This window comes from Carassius auratus, chromosome 13 (assembly GCF_003368295.1).
Source record: "Carassius auratus strain Wakin chromosome 13, ASM336829v1, whole genome shotgun sequence".
NCBI lineage: Eukaryota > Metazoa > Chordata > Actinopteri > Cypriniformes > Cyprinidae > Carassius > Carassius auratus.
The window spans coordinates 19,036,000-19,061,370 of record NC_039255.1 but is presented as its reverse complement, the minus strand read 5'-3'; the positions used below and the strand labels follow the sequence as shown (position 1 = coordinate 19,061,370).

General features: G+C 37.2%; 1 protein-coding gene across 5 annotated transcripts in view; it reads left to right on the top strand.

Annotated features, from left to right (window-relative positions):
• LOC113112964 (kinesin light chain 1-like) overlaps positions 1–25,371 on the top strand; it is a 32,410-nt gene that overhangs the window by 4,079 nt on the left and 2,960 nt on the right. Inside the window, exons 2-16 of one of the 5 annotated variants that reach the window (XM_026278965.1) lie at positions 3,023–3,299; positions 3,400–3,465; positions 4,502–4,666; positions 4,752–4,830; positions 7,007–7,232; positions 8,727–8,814; positions 9,932–10,033; positions 11,271–11,444; positions 12,097–12,196; positions 13,331–13,383; positions 13,463–13,530; positions 13,648–13,756; positions 14,647–14,781; positions 22,102–22,232; positions 25,117–25,180. In XM_026278965.1, coding sequence (XP_026134750.1) covers positions 3,024–3,299; positions 3,400–3,465; positions 4,502–4,666; positions 4,752–4,830; positions 7,007–7,232; positions 8,727–8,814; positions 9,932–10,033; positions 11,271–11,444; positions 12,097–12,196; positions 13,331–13,383; positions 13,463–13,530; positions 13,648–13,756; positions 14,647–14,781; positions 22,102–22,232; positions 25,117–25,180 — 1,836 coding nt within the window. In that variant the 5' untranslated portion in view covers position 3,023. Of the gene's footprint in view, positions 1–3,022; positions 3,300–3,399; positions 3,466–4,501; positions 4,667–4,751; positions 4,831–7,006; positions 7,233–8,726; positions 8,815–9,931; positions 10,034–11,270; positions 11,445–12,096; positions 12,197–13,330; positions 13,384–13,462; positions 13,531–13,647; positions 13,757–14,646; positions 14,809–19,117; positions 20,643–22,101; positions 22,233–25,116; positions 25,181–25,371 lie in introns of those variants that run through there. The other 4 variants (XM_026278964.1, XM_026278966.1, XM_026278969.1 and 1 more) reach the window with 4 other exon arrangements.

Sequence of the window (25,371 nt, the reverse complement as noted above, 5' to 3'; positions counted from 1 at the left end):
TGTTCTCCGTGCCTGTCAGTCAAGATTACTGCGCCACCCACAGGATAACGCAAGGACATCTTTGCCAAAAAATGTTCAGCATGTGTTCGAGATTAGAATATAAAGTTTACAAAATGTTTTTCATATTAGTGATTTGACCCAGAATCTGCCCCACCTAAATTTACACTCAGGAGCCGCTACTGATCAATAGTTTATTTTAAAATGAATTATTGTAATGATAATTGGCTTCCAGTATAATATGATTTAAAAGGGACACGTTTCTGTTAAGGTGTTGATAAAAAGGTACTTGAACGAATGGGGCTGTGAAAGGACCAGTTTAAACTGTTCTAATTAATACGCCTGTTACGTTTGCTATATTGTATATAAGATTTCATGAACAACACTTAAACAAACATAGTCTTAGCAAGTCTCAAAATTAATATACGTTTGTCATGTGTACATAATGTATGAAGCCACTTGTAATAGGTTTTAGATTTAGTTTGCGTTTTATTCTTAATTTGGACAAAAATAAAAAGTTTTTCCATTTTAATATCCGCAGATTATTGGTTATCAACCAAAAATGATAACATTTAATATTGTTTTTAACATTATTGGGGGTTCTAAGTTAAATGAGAGTGTTTAGTGGGTGCTGCCTGTTGGAAAAGAGCTATGGAAATTGGTTGGTTCTGAAGAGTTTGTGCAGCATTAATCAGTACTTTGATTCCCATCATGCTATGGTGTTTCCTGCTCAGTGGTTGTCACATGCCAGATGACAAGCTGCTTTATGGGTCACATGAATCTCTGCCGTCTCGCTTCCCATTTCCCGTCCCGCAGGAATACAGCACAGGTCCAAAGCACTAGAGCAGCTTGTAGACCAACCTCTTCTTTACATCAGCATTGTAGGGAGGAGACTGTAGGGTTGTTTTCACAAGAGAAAAGAAAGCTGAGGAGACGTGTTAATTTCCAATAAATGGGTTTTCCCAACATCTTCGCTTTATTCTAGATGTATTGCGTTGGAAAGGGCAACAATCTCCGGTTCTCTCTTCTTTCTCTTTGGGTTTTTATAACTCCCAGTACGCGTACGCTAACGTGCCTCACCCACTGCCTTAGCAACGGTGATCTGCCTTCGCAGGTGAGTAGTGTCTTGGCAATAACAGCGACAGCTGCTTTGTGTCACTGTGTCAGGCTAGAAAGAGTAAGGAGCCTCTCAAAATCTTGAAGGTTGCGTTGTTGTTGCACTTCAGAGTGAACTTATTTTTGGTCATTTTTAGTTTTGAATTCCATGTTTCTTGTGTTTGCTAAAGCAAGCTACTAGCTAATACTTATGATTGCTGATTAATACTGTAAGTATTAAACTTTGGTGTGTAACTCACATAACACTTGTGGTACGGACTTGAATGATCCCTCAAATGATGTGGTCTGCTCCCACTTTCCTTAGAGATAACACTTATGATTTCACCTGGTGGATGATAAAGGCCCAGACACATTAAACCGACATCAAAGAGCTAGCGGCAGTGGAAGTCTATTGTGGTGTTACATTAAGTCGTCCTACATTTGGGGTGGAAATGTTGCACTTGAGTACACCGCAAAGACACGGCCAACTAGCATGTGTCTCCAGCACCTGTGTGAGTGGAAATATCTCCATACCAGAAGGTGGCAGTAGTTTCTGTTTGTCATTAAAAATGAAAGGTGGACTCAAAACAAAGCAACTGTGTGCGCCCTCACCCACGGATTTTCACATTGTATTATTTGGCTTCGAATCGTGGCGCATTTATTTAATCACCATGAGTACTATCATGGGGATTAATGGCAGTTTACTACTTCAGATAGATAATCATTCAGGAAGATGACGTGTGCCAAAAATGGGAAGCGTTGTTCACTTCACATTTTGATTTATGGTTTTACCCAACACACATATGGTATTTATGGCTCTCAGAAGAATAAATCAGTAGAGCAAGAACAGTCTTGCTCAATAAGTCAATGTGATTTTTAATTTCATTTTTGATGAATACAGTTCCTTTGCACACCCGAATCTGTATTAGGGCCCTGCCGCCAATTCAACATGTGCAATGAGTCGAAAATCTACTGACAGGGGGTCCATCTGTGCAGAATACACTTATTTTCCACATTCCACTCTTCTTGCTTAAGGCATTCACTAAGCTTTCAAACTGAAGTATACTTTGGGCTTAATGTGCACAAGTGAAGGCTTTAAAACAAGCTGAAATCCCATAGATGTTCAATGAGGAAGAGATATGAGCCTAGATATCTAGAGACTAATGTTTGATCAGTAAGCAACCATCTAAAAACCACAAAATACACCTTAATAGCCACATAGCACATGCTAAAAATGTCTTGGCAATCACATAGTAATGGCCTGGCAGCCAACTAGAGCACCATAGCATTGTATCAGAGTGTTTTGCCCATGCAAGCACCACCCGGAAAAATGTGATTATCTAAGTAGTCCATCTCAGCTAATTTGGTTAAATCTGAGCTAACATGATCTTGATCTAGTTGATGCCCGTTGCCTCAGCTTAAATACTGTTAAGTGAAACTGTAATTTTTGTTAAGCTTTGCAAGTGGGCTAAGCAGATTTACTACACGCAAGCTATTTTATAGGTTCCTAGTTCTGTTATATAAGTTCCTGAAGGCAATGTGGATGTTTGGCTCAGTGAGGAAAAAAAAATCTGGATTAAAAGCAAATCAATTTCAGTTTGAGGAGATGTTTGGTTCAGTTGGCCATGTAACTTCTACAGCGCATTCCAGGTCCAGTTCCCATGGTGTTTTCTGGGAGTTGGTAGGGAATTCATTGTTTTTCCTCGAGATGTTGGAAAGTCCTAGCGTTTTCTACGCACCTCACATTTACAGTGACTCGAATTATTCATTAAGGGTTTCTAGAACAAGGACAAGACTAAGAAGAGACGACTCTCATTTAATTGCCTTCAGTGTCTTCACGTCTGATCAATTATACAAACACACTCATCTCAACAGGAGAAGTTCCCAGACTTCTGTTCTCATTCTTATGTCGTGTCTTATCTCTCTGTAGGATGCGTGAGGACATGTCGAGCGTGCTGTGTGTGAAGGAGACGGATGAGCAGGGGGACCCCGGAGAGAAGCTGTCCCAGGACGAGCTGCTATGTCGGACACGGGAAGTCATGCAGGGGCTGGAGGCGCTCCGGTCAGAACATCAGGTCATCCTGGAGGGGCTGATGGGGACCTTGCGCTGCCTCAAACAGAGCCAGGAGGGTCGTGCTGTTGAGGAGAAGACAGCCATGATCCAGCGCTCTATGGAGATGCTGGAGCTGGGCCTTAGCGAGGCACAGGTGCAGTGTGGGATGATGTGGGGATTGTTTTTTGAATAAATTAGCTTGTAACCATAGTAACACCACGTCTGCTCTCTCTCTCTTTTATCGATCGGTGCAGGTGATGATGGCTCTGTCAGGGCATCTGGGTGCAGTGGAGGCAGAGAAACAGAAGCTTCGAGCACAGGTACTGCACCACATCTAAAATTAATCTGTGCTCTTGGGTTCGGTGGCGTACAGGCACACAGGTGTGGTTTGAGTGCAAGATCCAAACTCAAATTCGATTCCATCCCCCCGCTCTAATTTGATATAGTATTTCACATTGTATTATTTGGCTCCAAGTTGTGCGAACAAGTCATAATCACATTATTAATCAAATTCTTGGTTAGTTAGAAATATCATACACTGTAAACAAGTACCCTGTTAAATTTACGGTAAAAACTGGCAGCTGTAAAATATATTACTATATTATTTAATAGTGATATATTTTTAGTAAACCAATGTGCATGAACAGAAAATCTGCTTTTTACTTTAAAATGTAGTGATACTGTAAGTCAAGTCACCTTTGTTTCTGAAGCAATTTATATACAGTAGAGATGTGTGATAAACAGGAAAACAGGCAAATCTATTATGGAAACAGAACTATGGAGGCACCATAATAATAAAAATACAGGTGGTGAATAAGAAAGATAAATTAATTATAAGTGGTATATCCATAAAATGAGGTGATACACAAAAAGACACTATAACGGGAACAGACTGAAATGACAAAGATGAGATAATGCATTAAGCATAACATAAATGTAACACAAACTCATCTTATTGTAAGTTAACATAAAAAATAAAAGGTAGAAACTAAACTTGTCTGTGTTGTTTTGTTTTTTTTTTCACTGTAAATGACATGGTAATTAATAGTTTTTAACTTTTAGAAACCATACAGTTAACAGTATTTTAAAATAAAATTACATAATGCAAGTATTTACTGTATATAGTAAGTTAACTAATAGTTCACCAATTAACGGGTTGTTACTATAATTTTTACAGTGTACAATAGTATATGGGATTTGCTCTGGATTTATTTTTCTTTTAATGACTATGGGTAGGTAAAATAAAAGGGAAAATCTTTCCTGAAGGAGGGCGGCTGAAAAAGTGGGCTGTCACTGTTTCTGTTCGCTTCTCCAAATGAGTGAAAATGCCCTGGGGCTGCTCTTCCTGTTGTCCAGGTGCGGAGGCTGTGTCAGGAGAACCAGTGGCTGAGAGACGAGCTGGCAGGAACCCAGCAGCGGCTGCAGAAGAGTGAGCAGAGCGTGGCCCAGCTGGAGGAGGAGAAGAAACATCTGGAGTTCATGAACCAGCTCAAGAAATATGACCAGGACCTCAGCCCTTCAGTGAGACTCCATCTTATTGTCCTCCTCACATTTACCATAGAGCCTTTATCTCACTCTGTGCTTCTCTCCATCTCACCCTCATCAGGATGATAAGGACTCTGTTTCCAGTAGGGAGACACTGGATGATCTTTTCCCAGATGAGCAGGATGAGCCGGGCCCTGGCAGTAAGTCGCTCTCATCTCTGGACCCCTGACCTGACAAAACACAGGACACATAGAAAATAGTCCAATTCAAAATATAGACCTGTCCCAATTAAAACACTGTGGTTTGAAATACCATGATACTAGAAAGTGGTGACCACTCAGGCGTATGGTATACAAGTCTCCGCAAAGTCAGAGACCATTAGTAAAAAGTTTCTAATTTTATACAGTTTGTCACCAATTTAGTTTTAACGTTATTTAAAAGTAAATTATAATGAAAGAATTGATCATTTATAATTAATTATAAATATAAAATGTATATTTTTGATTAAATTTCTGTACTAACATTCAGAACTTTTAAGTAAGATTTCCAGTTGTTTTTGAAAAGTCTCTTATTCTCAACAAGTATGCATTTATTTGACCAAAAATACAGTAATATTGTGAAATATTAATTCAGTTTAAAATTACAGTTAAATTATTAATACAGTTTTTTTTTTCTATTTTAATATATTTTTAAATGTGATTTATTCCTGTGATTTCAACAGCCATTGTTACCATCTTCATTCAGAAATAATTTAAGTATGCTGATTTGGTGCATAAGAAGCATTTCATACACAGTATTAATATCTTCATATTTTTACGGAAATCGGTATGCTTTTAAGTTTCTTTGCATAGAAAGTTTAAAAGAACACCCTTTATGTGAAATTCAAATCTTTTGTAACAAGTCTTCACTGTCATTTTGGATTCATTTATTTAAATTAATTTATAGAAATATGAATTTCTTTAAAAAATGTACTTAATGACTCCACATTTTGAACAGTCATGTATATTAAATGAATCTCTATATTTATATAAATGTATATACACACAAACAAATATTCTATTCATATCTGGGTTTAAATGAGACCATCACAGATTTTCAGGGTGGTCTCAGACTTTTGTACTCCGCTGTATTTCACTGTAGTGTGATATCATAACACCATCTGATACCATCAAAGTGCACTTTTTTTTTTATATGAAATGAAAAATTTCAGTAACCTCGAAATATAATTTTCTTGAATGTGGGGGGGGGGGGGGGATTACATTCATTTTACATTTATTACATTCTCCTTTTACTCTTTTCAAATCAGTATACTTTACTACAATTGTAATTTAGTGAAATAAAAGGTGTAATTTATGGAAAACTAAAATGTGCAGTGGGTTGATGGGGAAGGGGAACAAACAATAGTTATTTTCTGCTAGAAAGAGTGTCCTCTCTTGTATTTCCTTTCATCCCCTCACTTTCTCTGTTCTCCTGTCTGATAATTGGCTCGTTGACAGTGGAGCAGGATCAAAGAGCAGCACGGCTCGTGTTGTGACAGAGAGCGCTCCAGTGCACGGGAGTTTGTGGCATCGTATGTCGCAGGCTGACACTGCTGAGTCCTGAGCGTCCTCAGATTAGCCCTCATCCTGAAACATGAATGCCAGGTGGCTGTTTCTCTCTCAGCGATGCATCTCTGCAGTCAATCATCTCCAGCAGGCTTTTTCAATAAGGACGACATTAATCTGCTCTAAGAAAGATTGCATTAATCTCTTCTTCTCATTCCTGAAGTGCTGCCAATGCAGTCCTTTCACTGTCAACTTGCCATGTTTTTTAATAATTTTTTGTTTATTTGAGCTGTGTAATTTGAAGTTTGCTTTGGTCTTTTAAGTCTGAGGCAGGTTCACAACGGAAAATACATGCTTTTAGATCTTGTGCACATAAGCGACAGTATTAGTAAGAAGAGCTTAGAAAGAAGCTACGTGTTGACTTTTGCTAATTGATCATCTTAACTGAAACACACTGATTCTGTTTGAGAAAAAAGTTATATGTCTGCCTCTATATGTCTGCCTTAAGTTGCTGGGGCATATTGCAGCCTATACTGTCCTGCATGCTTACAAATACTGTCTAGGTAGGCAGCTCACTAGGTATGGGACCTAGGATTGAGACTGACATCATGATTTTGAGCCAGCATCGTGATCCACATACACCGTCCGTATGAAGCCCAATTTTTTGTGACCGTGCAGACGGTTTCCGTGTCCAACTCAAGGTTGTTTTCAATGTTTTGGCAGATGGCCATCTAGTGAAACAGCCATAGACACAGCAGATATTGAGTTGTAAGATGTTCACCAAGTATAATACACTTTGTTTTACCGTATCTCATTCTCTCTCGTGCTTCAGTCCAGCCTCCTCACAGCAGTGCAGTGGCAGCAGCGCAGCAGGGGGGTTACGAGATCCCCGCTCGTCTCAGGACCCTCCACAATCTGGTGATCCAGTACGCCTCGCAGGGCAGGTATGAGGTGGCCGTTCCTCTCTGCAAACAGGCTCTGGAAGATCTGGAGAAAACATCTGGACACGATCATCCTGACGTAGCCACCATGCTCAACATTCTTGCCCTCGTCTACAGGTCAGCAGAACACGGCGTAATATATACCGTATTTTCCAGACTATAAGTCACACTTTTTTTCATAGTTTGGCTGGTTCTGCGACTTATAGTCAGGTGCGACTTATCAAATTTAATTTGACATGAACCGAGAGAAATGAACCATGAGAAAACATTACCATCTACAGCCGCGAGAGGGCGCTCTATGCTGCTCCATGCTCCTGTAGTCTACACTAAAAACATAGAGCGCCCTCTCGCGGCTGGAGACGGTAATGTTTTCTCTTTGTTCTTGGTTCTAAATAAATGCGACTTATATATGTTATTTTCCTCGTCATGACATATTTTTGGACTGATGCGACTTATATACAGGTGCGACTTATAGTCCGAAAAATACGGTATGTGTTCACTCTCCACTCAGCTGACTTTACTGTACAGTTTTAAGCATGTTAGTCACAAGTCCTGCTCACGTATGTGGACTACCATTCAAAAGTTTGGTGTCAGTAAGATTACTTAGTTTGTTTCGTGTTAAAATACTTTCTCCTTATTAATATGCAGAGTCAATATTTTTGTAGAAAAATGACTTGGTGCACCTCTATTGAACCTTAAACCGCACTGTGGTATCAGCAAGTGCTTCAAACAAATAGGTTGAGATCATCATCTATAGACGGTTTCAACGGCATCAACATAAACAAACGTTACTGCGCGTGAGCGCTTTTGTGGACCTAACTTAACTTCCGGTAGACTCCAAATAGAATCAATAACAACAGCCAAGTCCCTCTAGAGTAGATATTTTTTGATAACAAACAAAATGTGTTTTCTGTGTGGATCAGGCGGACTTAATGAAAATGCAATTCATTATTTGCCAGCAGGAGATGTTTTAAAGCACAGACATAAAGCGCGAGAAATAGAGGTTTCCCCAGTAACAGCTGTAAACGAAGCAGAGCTGGTACGCTCACATGCTGCTTTATCAGGTATATAACATGCAAGTCTTCTTTCAGAAATACAGTGATATAAAAACACCCGTGCCTCGTTTTGATATTTAAACATAAATGTAAGTAATTATTATTATTAAATGTGCAGTACGTTACGTAATGTTACGTTACTCATGTTTATTTAACGAAGCCTTTTTGAAAATCGATCAGTTTTAAAATTGTGGCGAGTCTCCAAAAATAAATAAATGTATGGGAAACGCATCCCGCAGCACAAACACCAGAGCCCAAGTTCAGTCTACTCATCACCTTGGCTTTAACTGCGTTTGTAGATGGCACCGCAGCCAGACCGATATACACAACACAGACCGGAAGTTAACTTAGGTCCAGGCGTGTGCGCCCGATGAAACCGTCTATAGCTTTTGTTGTAAACTATGGTAATATCTGGGTTTGCAAACCATTTGGGACATTAGGCTATTTTGCCATCACCGTGTTGCCGGTTTATTTTTTTCTGAAAGACCTTAGCAGTAGCCCTTTGTTGCCCAACGAATTGCAGTCGATTGATTTGTATGTGATTTCTGCTCTTCAGGGACCAGAATAAATACAAAGATGCAGCAAACCTCCTTAATGATGCACTGTCCATCAGAGAGAAGACCCTGGGCAGAGACCACCCTGCGGTAAGAACCTGGCTCTATGTGCTCTCCACATTACAGGAGAAAACTGTGTAAACCGCTTGCCTCTGCTGTGAGCATATTGTGTGTGTGTATATTGAAATACGCAGCACAGGCTGCTGACGTTTGGGTTTGTGAAGCTTATGTCTTGCCCTCTCATCAGGACCAGCGTCCCACAATTCTCTGCAGAGGTCAGATACTTTAACACCTCTTATAGATCTGTCTGTTTCACCTCTTCTGTTTCATTCTCTATCTTCTATCAGACTGTTTCCTAAAGCTGAATGATGTATCGATTTGATGATTTTTGGCCGATACGAAATTGAGCAACATTTCGTAATGATTTTAAAGCACTTTTCAAAAAGGTATCCTCCAGATATAAAACTTGCACCTCATTATTTGTTTGCATTTGCACCAATCAAAAGTCTTTGTATATAATATTTATATTATAAAAAAAAAAAAAAAAGTTGGTAGATGTATTATTAATGTGTACTGCTATACTGGTGAATGAAAATATCTAAATATAATTCTTCATCGTGTCATTGGAAAACTGGGGGAAAACATGCCTGGATTATTTACTTTCTTTTGACTTTTTTTTTTAGTGCTTACATGAAACCTTCCGAATCTAGTAATTGTCTGAAATCGCTGTTTGATGAAATGATGGTTCTGCTGATTGAAGAAATCACCCTTTTTGACACCATAATAAATCTCAGAATAAATACATATAGTATTATGAATATGTAATACCATTAAAAGACAAAATATTCGCTAGATATCGCCCAGCCCTACTGTTTCTCTCTTCCTGTTTCTCACTCTTGCCGTCTGTCACACAGATATGTGTCTCACATGCACGGAGGTGTCATAATCAAAGTTGTGTAACACAGCACACAGGGGGTTTATGGTTGCATGCGTGCTAGGTAGCCCACAATGGGAACATTTCATCTTGATCAGATTTCCAGCAACTAATTATTTTCAGTAAAATGAAATGACTGCTTGTATATAAATTATTGCACCAATTCACAATTGTTGATTTGTTCTTTTGATTGTTTTATTTGACTTTTGTAGCTGTATGATTGAAATGCATCTATGTATATAAATATATATTCTTGTTTTCCTGCGTATGCAGGTGGCTGCCACATTGAACAACCTGGCCGTTCTTTATGGCAAACGAGGGAAGTACAAGGAAGCAGAGCCTCTGTGTAAAAGGGCACTGGAGATCAGAGAAAAGGTGAGTGAGATCATGCCTATGACTTTATAATAACTTTAGTCTTTATTCCCAATCGCTTTTGCAAAGCATAACTCATATTCTGAGTTCTGCACATTGCCTTTCTCTCTCTACGTTTCATCTCTTTCATTAAAAGACTAAAGAACAAAGAATGGAACTTCAGAAGTTCTGACTTTTTTTAGTTGTGATCTTCCCCTTCCACAGTTCTCTGTTCAACTTTTTTCTCCTATCCAAAAATAACACATTGTAGAAGAGCACACCTGCAGCAGCCACACAGCCTGGGTGCAGATGAGGATGGTGTTAGACACGCGGTGTCACAGATTTATTTCCATCTCTTTATCTAAGCCTGTGTGATAAAGCTCTCGCTGGAAGTCTTGAGAGTCTTACTCCGAGTGCTGCGTCTCACACAGAGAAAGAGCTTAGACAACCTGCTGAATCCAAACTCTCATTGCTTCACCTCTGCAGAACTTCATTTCACATTGTCCTTTCTTGGGCGGTATTAACAAAATGTGCACTACCTTTCAAAAGTCCGTAAGATTTGTTTGTTCGTTTTTAAAGAAATTGAGCAAACGTGAAATTAAGACAGTAGACATTCATAATATTACTTGATACTTTTAACTTGAGCGCCATATTAGAACGATGTCATTTGCAAGACATTGCAAAAGACGTGAGACACAAATGCAATGATCAAACACATCCATTGATCAGATTTTTACATAGAAAATCTATAGAAAAGCAGCGCAGTGGAATGCAAAAATGCAGTTTGTCTTTAAAACACCTCATGCACAAGTTGCTGCAAAAGATGTGAGACGCAAGTGCAGCGGTCAAATCTAGTGCATATTTATATAGAATAACAATGCATGAAATGCAAAAACATTAGACGCAAGGCACTGAGATAAAAAAAATATATATTTTTTTTTTTAAAAGGTTGAGAAACATTTTGCTTGCAGCATTTTGCGCATGACAGCGTTCTGAAAACAGCTGTATCGTGCAAGACGCTGCTAAAGATGTGCTCAAGACACATCCGTCTAGTGGATGTTTGCATAGAAAAACAATGGGAAAGCAGCACAGTGGAATGCAAACACTCGTGCTGTGTGAATGGCTATTTTAACTAATAGACCTAACCTTTCGAAAAAGACGAATAACCAGGTGATCCCCTGTCTCTCTGTGTGTGTGTAAACTACTACAATCAGTGTAAAGCAGCTGAATAACCTGGTGTGTGTTTATTTTTGTTTGTCAGGTGCTGGGAAAGGACCACCCTGATGTTGCCAAGCAGCTGAATAATCTGGCCTTGCTGTGTCAGAACCAAGGCAAGTATGAAGAGGTGGAGTACTACTACCAGAGGGCCCTCGAGATCTACCAGACCAAACTGGGCCCCGACGACCCCAATGTGGCCAAGACCAAAAACAACCTGGTACAGACACACCCACACATTCATTTAAACATGCACACTTCCATTTGTACATGTACTGTATGCATTTTTTTGAGTTTGTTTAGAGACAACAAAACCTCCTGCAGACCGTCAGAGCTAAATAATAGATTAACTTCGCAATCAAATATCCCTTTACAATACCACATGTTCATTTTGAAATGATGATCTGACTCGGTCAGCTTTTGTGTAACTTTAAGAAATGTATCCATATGGTGTGGAGTCTGCGGTGGTATTTGCTGCAGGATATCTGTCGTCTCAGCAGATTGTACTCATCAGATACGGATCATTCAGCTTTTAGTGTAATGGAAGAAGCTTTTAGAGTAAATACTGCTCCGATTCAGACATTTTTCAGCAGACTGAGGTTTAGGTTTTCTGCCAGATATGATTAGACTTGCTAATGTATCAGCCAGTAATCGTTGATCAAATTAACACTGCAATCTGCAATCAAGTACAAGCACTGCTTTATTTCTAATTAATTATGTGCATTTATTGTAGTTTATGTCTTTCTGCACATAATGTAATCAATGAATATACATACTCGTGTGAAATCTGGAGCATGCAATTTTTTTTGTTATCTACTTATAATATTCAAGTAAATCCGTCCTTCTTATGATCCATCTGTTCTGTTTCTCAGGCTTCGTGCTATCTGAAGCAGGGGAAGTTTAAGCAGGCGGAGACTCTGTATAAAGAGATCCTCACCAGAGCCCATGAGAGAGAGTTTGGCTCTGTGGACGGTACATGATCATTTATTCCTGATCAAAGTATTTTTTTTTTTTTTTTCAGAACATATTTTATTTTGTTCTCTGTAGGGTATAACATTCAACTTAAAACTACAGCTCACAGACGTTCTGATGCTGTCTTATGCTTATGTCAGCAGCAGCTCAGTTAAGCACACTGGAATTTACACACAATTCATAATGAAGCTTAACGTGCTCTGTAGAGCTGGGGAATATGATTTTGTTCATTTTAAATGTGTGATGATGTTGCTGGAAATGTGAAGTTCGTCATCATTGTGAAAATGGCTATATCTGGCCGTTGTTTCCTAAAGATTGCTTCAGAAGACTAATTCTGTTATCACGAGATCGCTTGAGAGAGCTCAGCCCGAAATGGTTTAATATAGTCTCTGTCAGTATCTGTTGGCATGTGCCACTCATTTCAAACTATTGTCCATAGTTTCAGTGAATCTTTAAAACTGACCAATCAGCTTTGAATTTGTCTCATCACTCAAAAGAGCTTATTATGTGCCATTTTTCTTATCTTAAGATGTTTAAATAAAAGAAATATGTGCTGTTTATTACTGCTTCATTGCTATATTAGTCCCTATAGCATGTAATATATGACTATATAACTGTGAACATTATGTAAAAAAAAAAAAAACATAATTATAAATAAATTGTAATCTAATTAGTTAGATGTTTATTTAGGAAAAAATTTCTTGCTCTTTTTAGCCATTTCAGTGAAAATACATAAATATTGAGATGTATTAATTTATGTCAGAAAGCTAAAAATATCAAGACAATATTTATAGCACCCAGCCCTAATGCTTGCACAACTTTTTGACTTTTGCACTAGTATCCTCTTTCATTCTCTCTCACTAGTTCGCACACACACACATTTATTGACAAGTAAAGATTTTGATCAGTTGTGAAGCTTTAACAGAGAGCTCATTTGTAAGCTAAAAGCTCCCAATATGTGTGTCAGTGAACTCACTGTTCACCTCAGGCACTAGAACACCATCACTAATTATATTGAACCTAATAGCTCTCTGTGTGTGTGTGTGTGTGTGTGTGTGTGTGTGTGTGTGTGTGTTTGGGATTGAACTGATATTGAACTGATGCTGTTTTTATGTCCTTGGTTTCCCCCTGCAGATGAAAATAAACCCATCTGGATGCATGCAGAGGAGAGAGAAGAACAGAGCAAGGTAAGGACAATTGTTCTGTCCAGATGGTGCTTTCAGTGTTTCTGAGATTTTGCGAGATTAAGTGCTTTCTTTGTTTCAGGGCAAGCAGAAGGATGGTTCTCCGTTTGGAGAGTATGGTGGCTGGTACAAGGCCTGTAAAGTAGACAGGTCAGATATTTCCTCATCTGCTGCATACATTGATACAAACACACACATTTGTTTGTGCGGTGTTACCGCTGCAGCATCATAATGAAGTGTTTTCCTATCTGACCTTTACGCCTGCAGCCCCACTGTCACGACCACACTGAAGAACCTCGGAGCTCTCTACAGGAGACAGGGCAAGTTTGAGGCTGCAGAGACTCTGGAGGAGGCGGCTCTGCGCTCCAGGAAACAGGTCTGTGTGTGTGTGTGTGTGTGTGTGTCTGTCACTCAGGATTCAATAGGTTTTTATTAAGGCCTCATAAAGGTTTAGTTAGGCATGTAGCCAGGTGTTTAAAGATTTCTGTAATGCTATTACAGTTAAAGCTCATTTGGCTGCAATTATGTTTAGCAGTCTTTCCCTAATGAGAGCCTTCGGGGGGTGGGTTCACGATAGAAATGGGTTTTGTCAATGCCAAAAATTATTGTATGGTGTGTGTGTGTGTGTGTGTGTGTGTGTGTGTGTATATATATATATATATATATATATATATATATATATATATATATATATATATATATATATATATATATATATATATATATATATATATATATATATATATATATATATATATATAAACAGTAATATTGGGATCTATATCATTTTAAAATAACTTTTTTTATTTTATTTGAATGTTTTATAATTACCGTGTAAGTATACTGATGAATAGAAAGTTCAATGAACAGCATATTTGTTTTTAATATATGTATTTTTTGTAACATTTTAAAGCTCTTTACTGCCATTTTTGTAATAATCATATCTTAGTTATTCCAAACTTTTCCCCAACAGTATTTTATCATTACTGTTTATTTATTTATATTTATTTGTTTATTATGAAATAAAATGTGTAAAATATTTAACTTTATTCTAAATGTTCAAAATGCCTTTTCTATACAACAGACGTGTGGTGAGATTAAAAAGGTACAGAAAGTGTTGAATAAATGTCATCAAGGTAGATTTTCTAGAATACAGTCAGTGCCATTTTCTATAAATAGGTAATATGTATAGGTTGTTGAAAAAAAGATGTAGTTCAGATCATATTTGTTAATTCCCAGTGTGTTGCTGTGTCTCTCCTCCTGCAGGGTCTGGACACGGCACATAAGCAGCGTGTGGCGGAGGTGCTGGGAGACCCTGAAGTACGAGAGAAGCAGCGGAGCCGCGAGAGCCTGAACTCGGACACGGTGAAGTACGAGAGCGGCCCTGACGGAGGAGAGGAAGTGAGTATGAGCGTGGAGTGGAACGGGGTAAGTACAGCACACACTGCCCAGCCTCACACACACTACAATGCCCCGTGGGTCTCACAGTGGAAGGATAGTAACTCAGGACAGCTTGTAATTCTGACCAGAACAGACACAATGAAGCCCCTCATGGGCCTCCTGATATACCCAGCCCACCTCACATCCAGAATTAGATGACATGAAGAATAATGCATTCGTATCTGTTCCACTGCATTGATCAAATGCTTTACTTAAAACAGAAACATAAGTCACTGGAAGCAGATCAAACCTGAAATTAGATGCGGCTAATTATATATTTTTTAATTTCATTAGATGACTATTGACTGGTAACAGTGGCTTGTATGAGCTTTAGTATCAAAAGTATAAAAGTAACCAAGGTCAGTTAAGTACTGTGGTTCTCACAGACCAACAGTTTTAAAGTCATGGGGAAAAGACCCTCAAGAAGGCATCTCCAGGCCTGTGTTTCTCGAAGAATTAGTATTAGAGTTACTCTTTATACTTTGTGACTCCGTACATTGTTGCAGTCATAGTCCTCATGCTGATTAAGTGTCTGATCTGTTTGCTTGTAGAGCTGAAACCCTATTAACCCTTTCAACCCTGAATTAACTCCATTCATCATTGAGATTGTATTGTGCATACTGTTATATTTAGCACATACAGTATATTTTATACATATTCATTTATATGTAATATGCTACCAGTTAAACATTTAGAGACACTTGACTGAATTTGTTTGATTTGACAACCTTTTGGTTTAAAGTCTTATGCAGAAAGTTAATTTTGCAAGCAGATCCTTCGATGTACTTTGATGTTTATTATAATAATGTTATTATATATAATAGTAGCAATAATAACTCAATTATTGTGTTTTTAATATCTTTACATTTAATACATTCTGTTATTAATGAATTATCATTTTGTATTATTATTATTTTAAGAGGTGTTTCCAAGCTTTTAAGTGGTAGTGTATTCTTAAACACATTCTATATTCAGAGGTATCAATGTTTGTTAATTTTTAAGTTAATTAACTGTATTTATATGAAATGTGTATATGAAAAACGTCTTTAGAGAGTAAAAATAAAAATAATTAAAAATAATCGCCAAGCATTGTTGAAATGCATGCACTTGCTGTATTTTAGTAAGCACCCTAATATTAACAATTATTTCTGTGCCAAATACAATCAAAATATTCCACAAGTTGAATGAACACTGAATGATGTGACTCCTCTCAAATCGAAACAGAATTCATTCATTAACTTTTTCTCTGTAGCGGTTCATTAGATGACTGTTTGCTCGATCTCTGTAAAGCAGCTCTTTTGTAGCTGCTGTTTTGATCATCACCCCTCTGCTGTAGTCTCTCTGCAATTCTGAGTCACAACTTTTGTGCTGCCTTAGCAACAGTAACTATAGTGCCAAGACAACCAATCAGCACCCCCCAGTGAGATCCCGCCCCACTCAGATTGTGGGAGGCTCCCATCAAGCTGGTTTGGCCTCAGTAACCTGAATTTCCCTTTTCTGTCTTTCTTGCTTATATGTCCTTGTTTATTTCTCTCACACACATATAGCTCAGGACTTCACTATATACTGTACTGTTTTAATCTTTTGCAAACATGCGTTTGTTAATATTACACAAACAGGCACTCACATACATAGCATATAATCAGCAAACCTCACATTGACGTACATGGCATGGTCTCTCACATGTTGGCGTGGGCTGTGTGTTCTGTACTCCTGATGTGTTTTTTTTTTTTTTTGTCTTTTCTGATTTGTCTCATTGAATGCCTGCTCTAATCCTATTTGTGAAATGCGTTTTTGTTTGCACTCTTAAAATCTCCTATTGCATTTTACCTCTTGCCTGACCGTTTTCATGCTATTGTCCTCATCTATTCATATCTCTCTCCCAATCAAATTTGAGGTCCATAATATATCAGCTTGCACAAACCGATGAGTCCTCAGGGTTGATAGTGTGCCATTTTTAGACCGTGCCCAAGGTTGATGGAACGGGCTCATGGAAACCAGCCTGTGGCTGAATTTATGCTGAATTTATTCCGGCTGGCCATTTCCCTCAAAGCAAGCACATGATCCCATGTGCGATCATTGTAGCACAAGATTGTTTTCTCTTTTGGATCTTTTTTTTTACCAGCTTGTTTGTGCCTTTGATTATTAAGTTTAGCATTAGTTCTTCTGAGGAGTATATTCAGCTCATTTTAATACCCATTTACATGTTCCTTCCTGACTTAATAACATACTATATGCAAATGCAAACACAAATGCAGCAAATTGCTGATGCCTTGAATAAAGGCAGATCCAAATAAAATGGCAAAAACAGTTCAATATCATCCTGAAAGGCACATAAATCGGTCGGTACCTTGTAAACACAACTTTGTTAGAATTGGAAGTTAGCATCTCTCTGGTTCCTCTGACAGAAAACGGATAACATTTTGTCCATTCACTTTTGATTGTTGCAGAAAATAAGATCTGTGACCAATAAAAGTTTACGATTCTTTTCACGTTTTGTTCAAGGTAATCTTGACAAATAAACACACTTTTTATGAATTATGAAGCTTAATTATATTGCTAGAATTAAATGCTATAGTTAGGTTATAAATGGACTAGACCATGGTCATACAGCTTTAACATCACTAAGCTTCTGACTGCTCTTTATATCTTTATTTAAAATTAAAAGTTGTAAATTTGTGCTAGAATTGCTTGCAAGGGTCCAACTATAAGCACGAAGAGGCTGTAAAAGCAGAACTAGTGAGTGGATGAGTTTAACAGTTCAGTGTCATGACGTTTAATGTCCCAGACAATCTCTGTAGTCTTATTTCACCACTTGTTAGTGACCATCTTTTTCAAGACACCTAAAAACATCACAAATGGGATATTATTAATGTGTATTATGTCATACAGTAAATGTGAAAACTGTTGAGCTTGTGTTGACCACAGACCTCATTTCAGGAATTTAACCAAAAACCCATTCAAAATGCCCATTGACTTCAAGGGTTAGTTCACCCCAAAATGAAAATTATGTCATTAATTACTCAGCTTTATGTCGTTCCAAACCGTAAGATCTTCCCTCATCTTCAGAACACAAATTAAGATATTTTTGATGAAATCCGAGAGCATTCTGACCCTCTATACTATAGACAGCAACGCATCTGAAACATTCAAGGCCCAGAAAGGAAGTAAGGACATCATTAAAATAGTTCATGTTTTTTGTGTGCAAAGAAAACCAATGTCTCTGCCGCACGTTCACGAGATTATGATGACGAAGAAGACACATGCACTGCGCCTTGTTTACAAGCAGAGGAAGATGCATGCTGTACAGTACATAAAACAGTCTTCACAAAAATGTCTAAAGATTTCGACAGAGAGGATGACTTGCAATTTTTTGCCGAGCCTTACTTATTCGAACCATAATATGCAAATAATAAACTAAGACAGAACGCCGGCTCCTGCGTCTGCAGCATCACACGCATGCGTCGTAGTCTTGTTAATGTCTCGAAGACTGACACAGAAGTCTTTTGTTTTGTTTTTGTTTTTTCGCACAAAAAAAGTATTCTTGTAGCTTCATTATGGTTGATCCACTGATGTCACATGGACTATTTTAACGATGTCCTTCCTTTCTGGGCAACGAATGTTTCAGTTGCCTTGATGTCTATAGAGGGTCAGAAAGCTATCAAAAATATCTTAATTAGTTTTCTGAAGATGAACGAAGGTCATACGGGTTTGGAACGACAGGAGGGTGAGTAATAAATGACAGAATTAGAATTTTTGTGTAAACTATCCCTTTAAGGACAATGGAACTGTAAGAATAAACACAAACTTGTCTCTGGGTTCAAACCTTGTTCCTGCAAAAGTGTCAACTGCTGATTCTTGTGGAAAAGTTTTCCTGCGCATTGAACATTTTAACTTCCTCAGCAAAAACTGTTAGTTCACCAGAAGACTAAATTGACTAGAAGAAGACCGCTTGCTTGCTCTACTGCTATAGCGCCCCTTGTGGCAGTCTTTGAGAACACAATGTGAGCTGTGGCACATTTCAGAACCCAGCGACATGAATTCGAGCGTTTGTGTTAATTTGCTTGCGTATAGTATGTTTTAGATCTTTCTGCCATCCCATCTTTTGTTTGTATGTTTCCTATTTCTCTTTCTTCTTTTCTGACTCTTTCTTTGTAAGAACTTTCAAGTTCAGTCTCTGTAATAATGTAACGATTTGTCTCTGTTCCTCTTTCTCTATAACCTCTCCCTGCTTCTTGTGTACTTACTCTGCCTCCTCTCGCACTCTCTCTCTCTCTGTTTCTGGTGTGGTTGGCAGGTGTAACTCCAGATGCCTTGTTATGGTTGTTGAACTTACCTTCTGCATGATGGACACCTTCCTCACCCCCCTCTCCAGCTTTGCTGTTTTCCTCCTCCTCCTCTTCCTACTCCTGTGGGCTAAAGCCGGCCCAACTGGCCAAGATCCTTGGCCTTTCCTTCTGAAATAAGTCGCTCTTCTATTTTGCAGCGCTATAATAATCTCTCAGTCCTTAATATGTCAGTAGACAGATCTCTTCTTGTCTTTCATTCTCTATAACTGTTTATCTGTTCATCTGGGATGTAACTGTCACTGTGTCTCTAATGAACTTCCCGTTGAGCTCCTACTGTATAAAGCTCTCACTGTTTGTTTTCCAGAGGGACTGTCCTCCATTTTCCTTCCCATCTCTAACACTGACTGGTATTTTCATCTCGGCTATATTGTCTTAATTCAGCTGCCTTGGTGTTTAAGCAATAGGTCACCCAAGAATGAAAATTCTCTCATTATTTCTTCACCCTCATGTTGTTCCAAACCTATTTGCTGTTATTTATATTTGAACACACATTGATTTTTTTCTCGATATTGACCATATACGTCAAGCTACCATTAAAAAAAAAAGAGTCCATGACTTGCACTATATTCTAAGTCTGCATAAAAGAGAAAATAAACCTGCACACTTGGAACGATGTGAAGTGATTCTTTAATGGAAGACAGAACTTGAAAATAAACCGTAGTCAGAGAAGATGTCACATTTAACTCGGCTTTAAAAGAAACTATTCTGATTAATGTTTGTGCTGTACTTGTAACACATCCTCCATAAGCAATGTGTTCTGGGTTCAATACAGATTAAACACAACAGCATTCTTGGCATAATGTCAGTTACCACAAAATAATTTTAAATGTAAAAATCATGGTTACAGCAATGCAGTAAAATTTCAAGCTTCCTGTAAATTTAAAATCACGTTAAATAAAACATTATTCAATACAGTTTAGTTTTACTCTGGACTTGTGACCATACCTTTGAAGTATACAAATACGTTTTGTCCACAATAAGTCCACAAGACCAAAGACAAAATAATAGAATGATGGAGGAAATGATATGCAGTGAAAATTGCCATTATGCCTCAAATGCTATGAACAGAGCTTCTCTTGTATTTAAGTTCAAATTGGTTTACGCCGCAGAGCCTGTGACACCGTTCTCATTGGTTCCCCTTAATGTCCTGCAGTGCTGGGGCCATCTGAACTCTGACCTGCTCTGTCTGTCTGAAAGTCTGCTATCTCACACACACTTCATGAACGGTGCATTAATGTGGCATGGTTGTGTTGTTCAGCTTCCACACACTTTTTCAGACATCTCATATTGACCACTTTTGTGAGACTATTGTATATAGTAAAACAATAGAGAAGGGAGATGAGAAGAAAGAGAGGGATGAGTAGAAGCATGAATCGGATGCTCTTGTTTTCTTTCTCTTACTAACTTGTTCTCTGGTGTGTTGCTGCATTTTTGTGTTTCATAACTTCTAATAAAAACTGACTGCTCACCACAGCCTCTGCCTGTGTGCTCTTTCTCTTCATCTGTTTTTGAATGTGTGTGTGTTTTCTGGTGAAATACTGAAGCCTGATGTTGGTGTGTGTTTGTGAGTTGAATGTGTTGTGGCTGACTGCTGTAACAGCTTGTCTTTTCAATAGAGGGTGTTGGTCATATATTTTCTGGGTCAGTGTGCATCGTCTTCAACCCTCTCCTTCCTTCCCCCTCCATCAACCCCTCCTCACTTTTCCAAGCCCCTGGATGCTTAGCCAGGCTCTGGGGTCAAAGGTGAGAGGTCGCAGCAGAAGAGACTGCAGCAGAGATCGGAGTATGGGGGACCTACAGGATATTACAGGGTTCACACGATCACAGGGAAATTTCAAATCTAGGAATTTTAAACCATTTTTAAAAATTGTGATTTTACATTTTTCGATTTTTTGTAGTGAATATAAATCTTTGTATTTATGCTCATGTTTTGTTAGCTAGAATTAGCTGTTTTGTGAGAGCAGTCTCTAAATAGTTAAATATTTTTTTTAATTATTTAATAATTCGGAATCCTCATGCAGTAATCAAAATGAATGGGAAAGTAATAGAGTGGCATTAAGAAATGTTAAAAAATATATGTTTTTTTCTTTATTTAAAAATGAAATGTATGTTTGCATGAACTTTTTGCAAAAGCCTTAGATAAAAAAAAAAAAATTTGTTCTGCATTTAACTTTGTTAAAAGAAAGTTGCAAATGAAGATAAAAAGAACTAAATAAAAAATAGTGAATATTTAGCTGTGGTCGTGTGTAAGCTGTGTTTAAAGAGATTTAAAAATGAGTGTTTTAGGTAAATCAATTTATTGAATATAAAATAAAAGTATATATATATATATATATATATATATATATATATATATACACACTTTTAATTTTTGGTAATTTTGTTATGCTTTGAATTTTAGCTGTTTGTGATGAAAGGTTAAATGGTTCATAATATTGATGTAGAAATAACCTTAAAGGGATAGTTCACCCTTAAATTAAAATAGTCTTATACTCATCCTAATATTGTTCCAAACTTACAAGACTTTAGTTCATCTTTGGGACACAGGTGAAGTTATTTTTATATAATCCTTTACTATTGTTGTCTGTTGAAAGTCCAAGCAAGCAACATTTTCAAGCTTCAAAAAGATCATATACATTTTTGTCAAGTACTCCATATTACTCCGTATGGATTAATCCTATTCTTCTGATTTGCTTCATGTTAATTATAATTATGTGACTTATGGGTAACGCTAAGTCTTATGGTTTAGCAACAAAGAATTTGCAGGATTTTCATTTTTGGGTGAACTGTCCCTTTAAATCTTACACAACTGAGGACCAAATGTACTGATCTGGTAAGTTGGGTGTGTTAATGAGTGTGTGCTCTCTTTCACTAATGTGCAGCATGTAACTGAGGATGTGTGGTTTTGACGCTGAAGCTTTTCTGTTCGCAGGACGGCTCGGGCTCGCTGAAGCGCAGCGGTTCCTTTAGTAAACTGCGGGCCTCTATCCGCCGCAGCAGTGAGAAACTGGTCCGCAAGCTCAAAGGAGGCGGCTTACGAGAAAACGAACCTAAAAATCCGGGGTAAATATCATAACTTTCCCTAACTATTCAGAGACCAAACCTTCCCACTGTGGACTAAACAATGGCTGAATAAACTATGACCATTAAGACTCAGACACAACATACACTGGAATAATAGTTTTACTTGCTAAGGACTTTCTAAAAATAATTGAAAGGGTCATTGGGAGATTAAAGTGAATGCCCTAATCTGAATTACTCTTAACACTGGATGACACCAAAAAATAGCTTTTCCCCTCCTCAAAACAGTTTTGAAAAGCGATTTATAGAATGATCTCTTTAATGTGAGGGAGGCAGGAGGTTACTACATGGAGATGGGATTTTGCACATTGTGATGACGTTATATTGAAGGAAAGTCCTTTGCTGGTATATGCAAAGCCTTTTTCTCTTTCACCCAGTTTTAAGTGGATGAAGGAATTTGCTTGCTTTATTAACTGGACTGTGTTTTTTGCACATGCACAAACCTTGGTAACCCTGAATCGACATCTGCGGTGACGGGTGACATGATGATGCAGTGTGTCTGTTACTGGGGTCCCTGTAGCATCTGATTTGCCAGATGTGACTGTCTTTCTCTCCTTACCCTGTAAAATGCAATTTATGTTTTTATTTATTCCTTGCATTTTAACTTTATTTTCTGGTGAGTGTGATTATGGTTACTTTATCTTTTATGCCTTTCTGCTTGGTGACTTTTTTCAATGCCTTTTCATGTCTGCTTGGATCTTTTTATTTTATTTGAGGACTTTTATTTCTATGTGCTGTGTTGTACATTTGTTTAATTTTGAATAAACATTTCCATGCAAATTTGCTGTCTGCTGCATGCCTGTTTCCTCCAGTTTCTGTCTTGTGGTCTCATTTGCAATTACCAAGTTTTTTTTTTACCTCTCTTCTCATCTTCTTATACATTGTTTCTACCAACTCCCTGGCAAATGTCTTCTTTTTATTATTTGAAATTCCCTTTAGAAGTTTCATTTTCACAGTTATTAACATTGTAAATGTGTGTATATATATATATATATATATATATATATATATATATATATACACAGTACAGACCAAAAGTTTGGAAACATTACTATTTTTAATATTTTTTTCTTCTGCTCATCAAGCCTGCATTTATTTGATCAAAAATACAGAAAAAAATTATTAATATTGTGATATATTATTACAATTTAAAATAATTGTTTTTAAATTTATTATACTTTAAATGATCATTTATTTCTGTTATGCAAAGCTGAATTTTTAGGATCATTATCACATGATCCTTTAGAAATCATTCTGATTTGATGATTCATTATCAAAGTTGGAAACAGTTCTGATGCTTAATATTTTTTTAGAACGTGATACTTTTTTAGGATACCTCGATAAAAAAAAAAAAAAAGAAGCTATGTTTTTAAAATATAAATATTTTGTAATAACAATATACACAATACTGGTCAGTAATTTTTTTTTCTTTCTTTCTTTTTTTTTTATAAAATCAATACTTTTATTCAGCAAGGATTTGTTAAATTGATAAAAAGTGATAGTAAAGAAAACATATTATTAGAATATATATATATATATATATATATATATATATATATATATATATATATATATATATATATATATATATATATTTTTTTTTTTTTTTATAAATGCAGTTCTTTTGAAACTTTTATTCATCCAATATATTAGACAGCAGAACTGTTTCCAACACTCATAATAAATCAGATTAGAATGATTTGTAAATGATCATGTGATAGACTGGATGTTACATGTGACACTGAAGGCTGGAGTAATGATGCTGAAAATTCAGCTTTGCATCACAGGAATATATATATATATTTTAAGTATATTCAAATAGAAAACTATTATTTTAAGTTTTAATAATATTTCACAATATTACTGTTTTTTTCTGTATTTTTGATCAAATAAATGCAGGCTTGATGAGCAGAAGAAACTACTTTCAAAAACATTAAAAATAGTAATGTTTCCAAACTTTTGGTCTGTACTGTATATAATTTTTTTTAGCAAATATTAACAATACAACAGTTATTGTAGTCCTCTGTTCTCCACTCTAGATGTTTAGCTAATTATATCGACAACTGCTTCTGAAAAGACTGGAAATGTGAAACTGATCCATTGCAGATCCTGTTTGGCATCTCTATGATTTTGTGCAGTGTAATAAAAACACTGGACCTGAAGGAATGGTTAACCCTTAAAATGAACATGTCATCACGTACTCACCCTCATCTCTTTTCAAACATTTTAACACCTGTCATGTTCCAAAAAGGACAAGAAATCCGCATAAAGGAACCCTAAAAGTGGTCCAAATGACTACTACAATGGTTTTGTGTGAGGAACAGACTGAAAGTGAGCCCATTATATTTTTGAGAGATGCAAAAGTGAAAGAGTTTTTGTAAAATAATGTTTTTGCATCATTCATATTCAATCTAGCATGTCACGTTCAGATAAAATATATCTGAAAATGGCATTTTGGCATCAATGATGTCAAACGTGGTGTAATACATTTACATGGCATTTATTAATTGATTTGTGAACAAACACACCCCTTTTACATAATAAGTGAAACATCAGAGGCCTGAATTGAAATATCTCAGCAGTGTCATTATCACTGTACGTTTAAACAGATTTTTTGTTCCGTTTGAAAATATTTATCTGTGAGTAATGAGAGAAGTGTCAAAAACTGAATGGTGGATGACTAACGTAACACAGTATGTCAGTGCATGTGTTTCCACTGTGGTGTTTTGTAAGGTAACATCATTGAGTGAAATTTGCATTAACATGTTTTAACCCATACATTCCCATCCCACAAACCTCACCGTGACCCCTCACCCCCGGCCTTTGACCTAACTCACGTGCTTGCATGTGGCTCTCTCGGATGCAGCATGAAGAGGGCCAGCTCTCTTGGAGTCCTCAACGAGCCGGATAAACCTGTGGGTCAACTCAACGTAAGACCACATCCTTCACTGCTCTCTTTCCTTCTCTCTTCTGACAGCTCCATCGTCACCATATTAACACACGTTAATGAATGTGTGAGATCTCACAGAAAAACACCATTGGTTGTTTGCTAAAACCTTTCATCACCATTGATGGTGTTGGGTTATATAATAAACATGTTAAGAAACAATCCTAAAGTTGA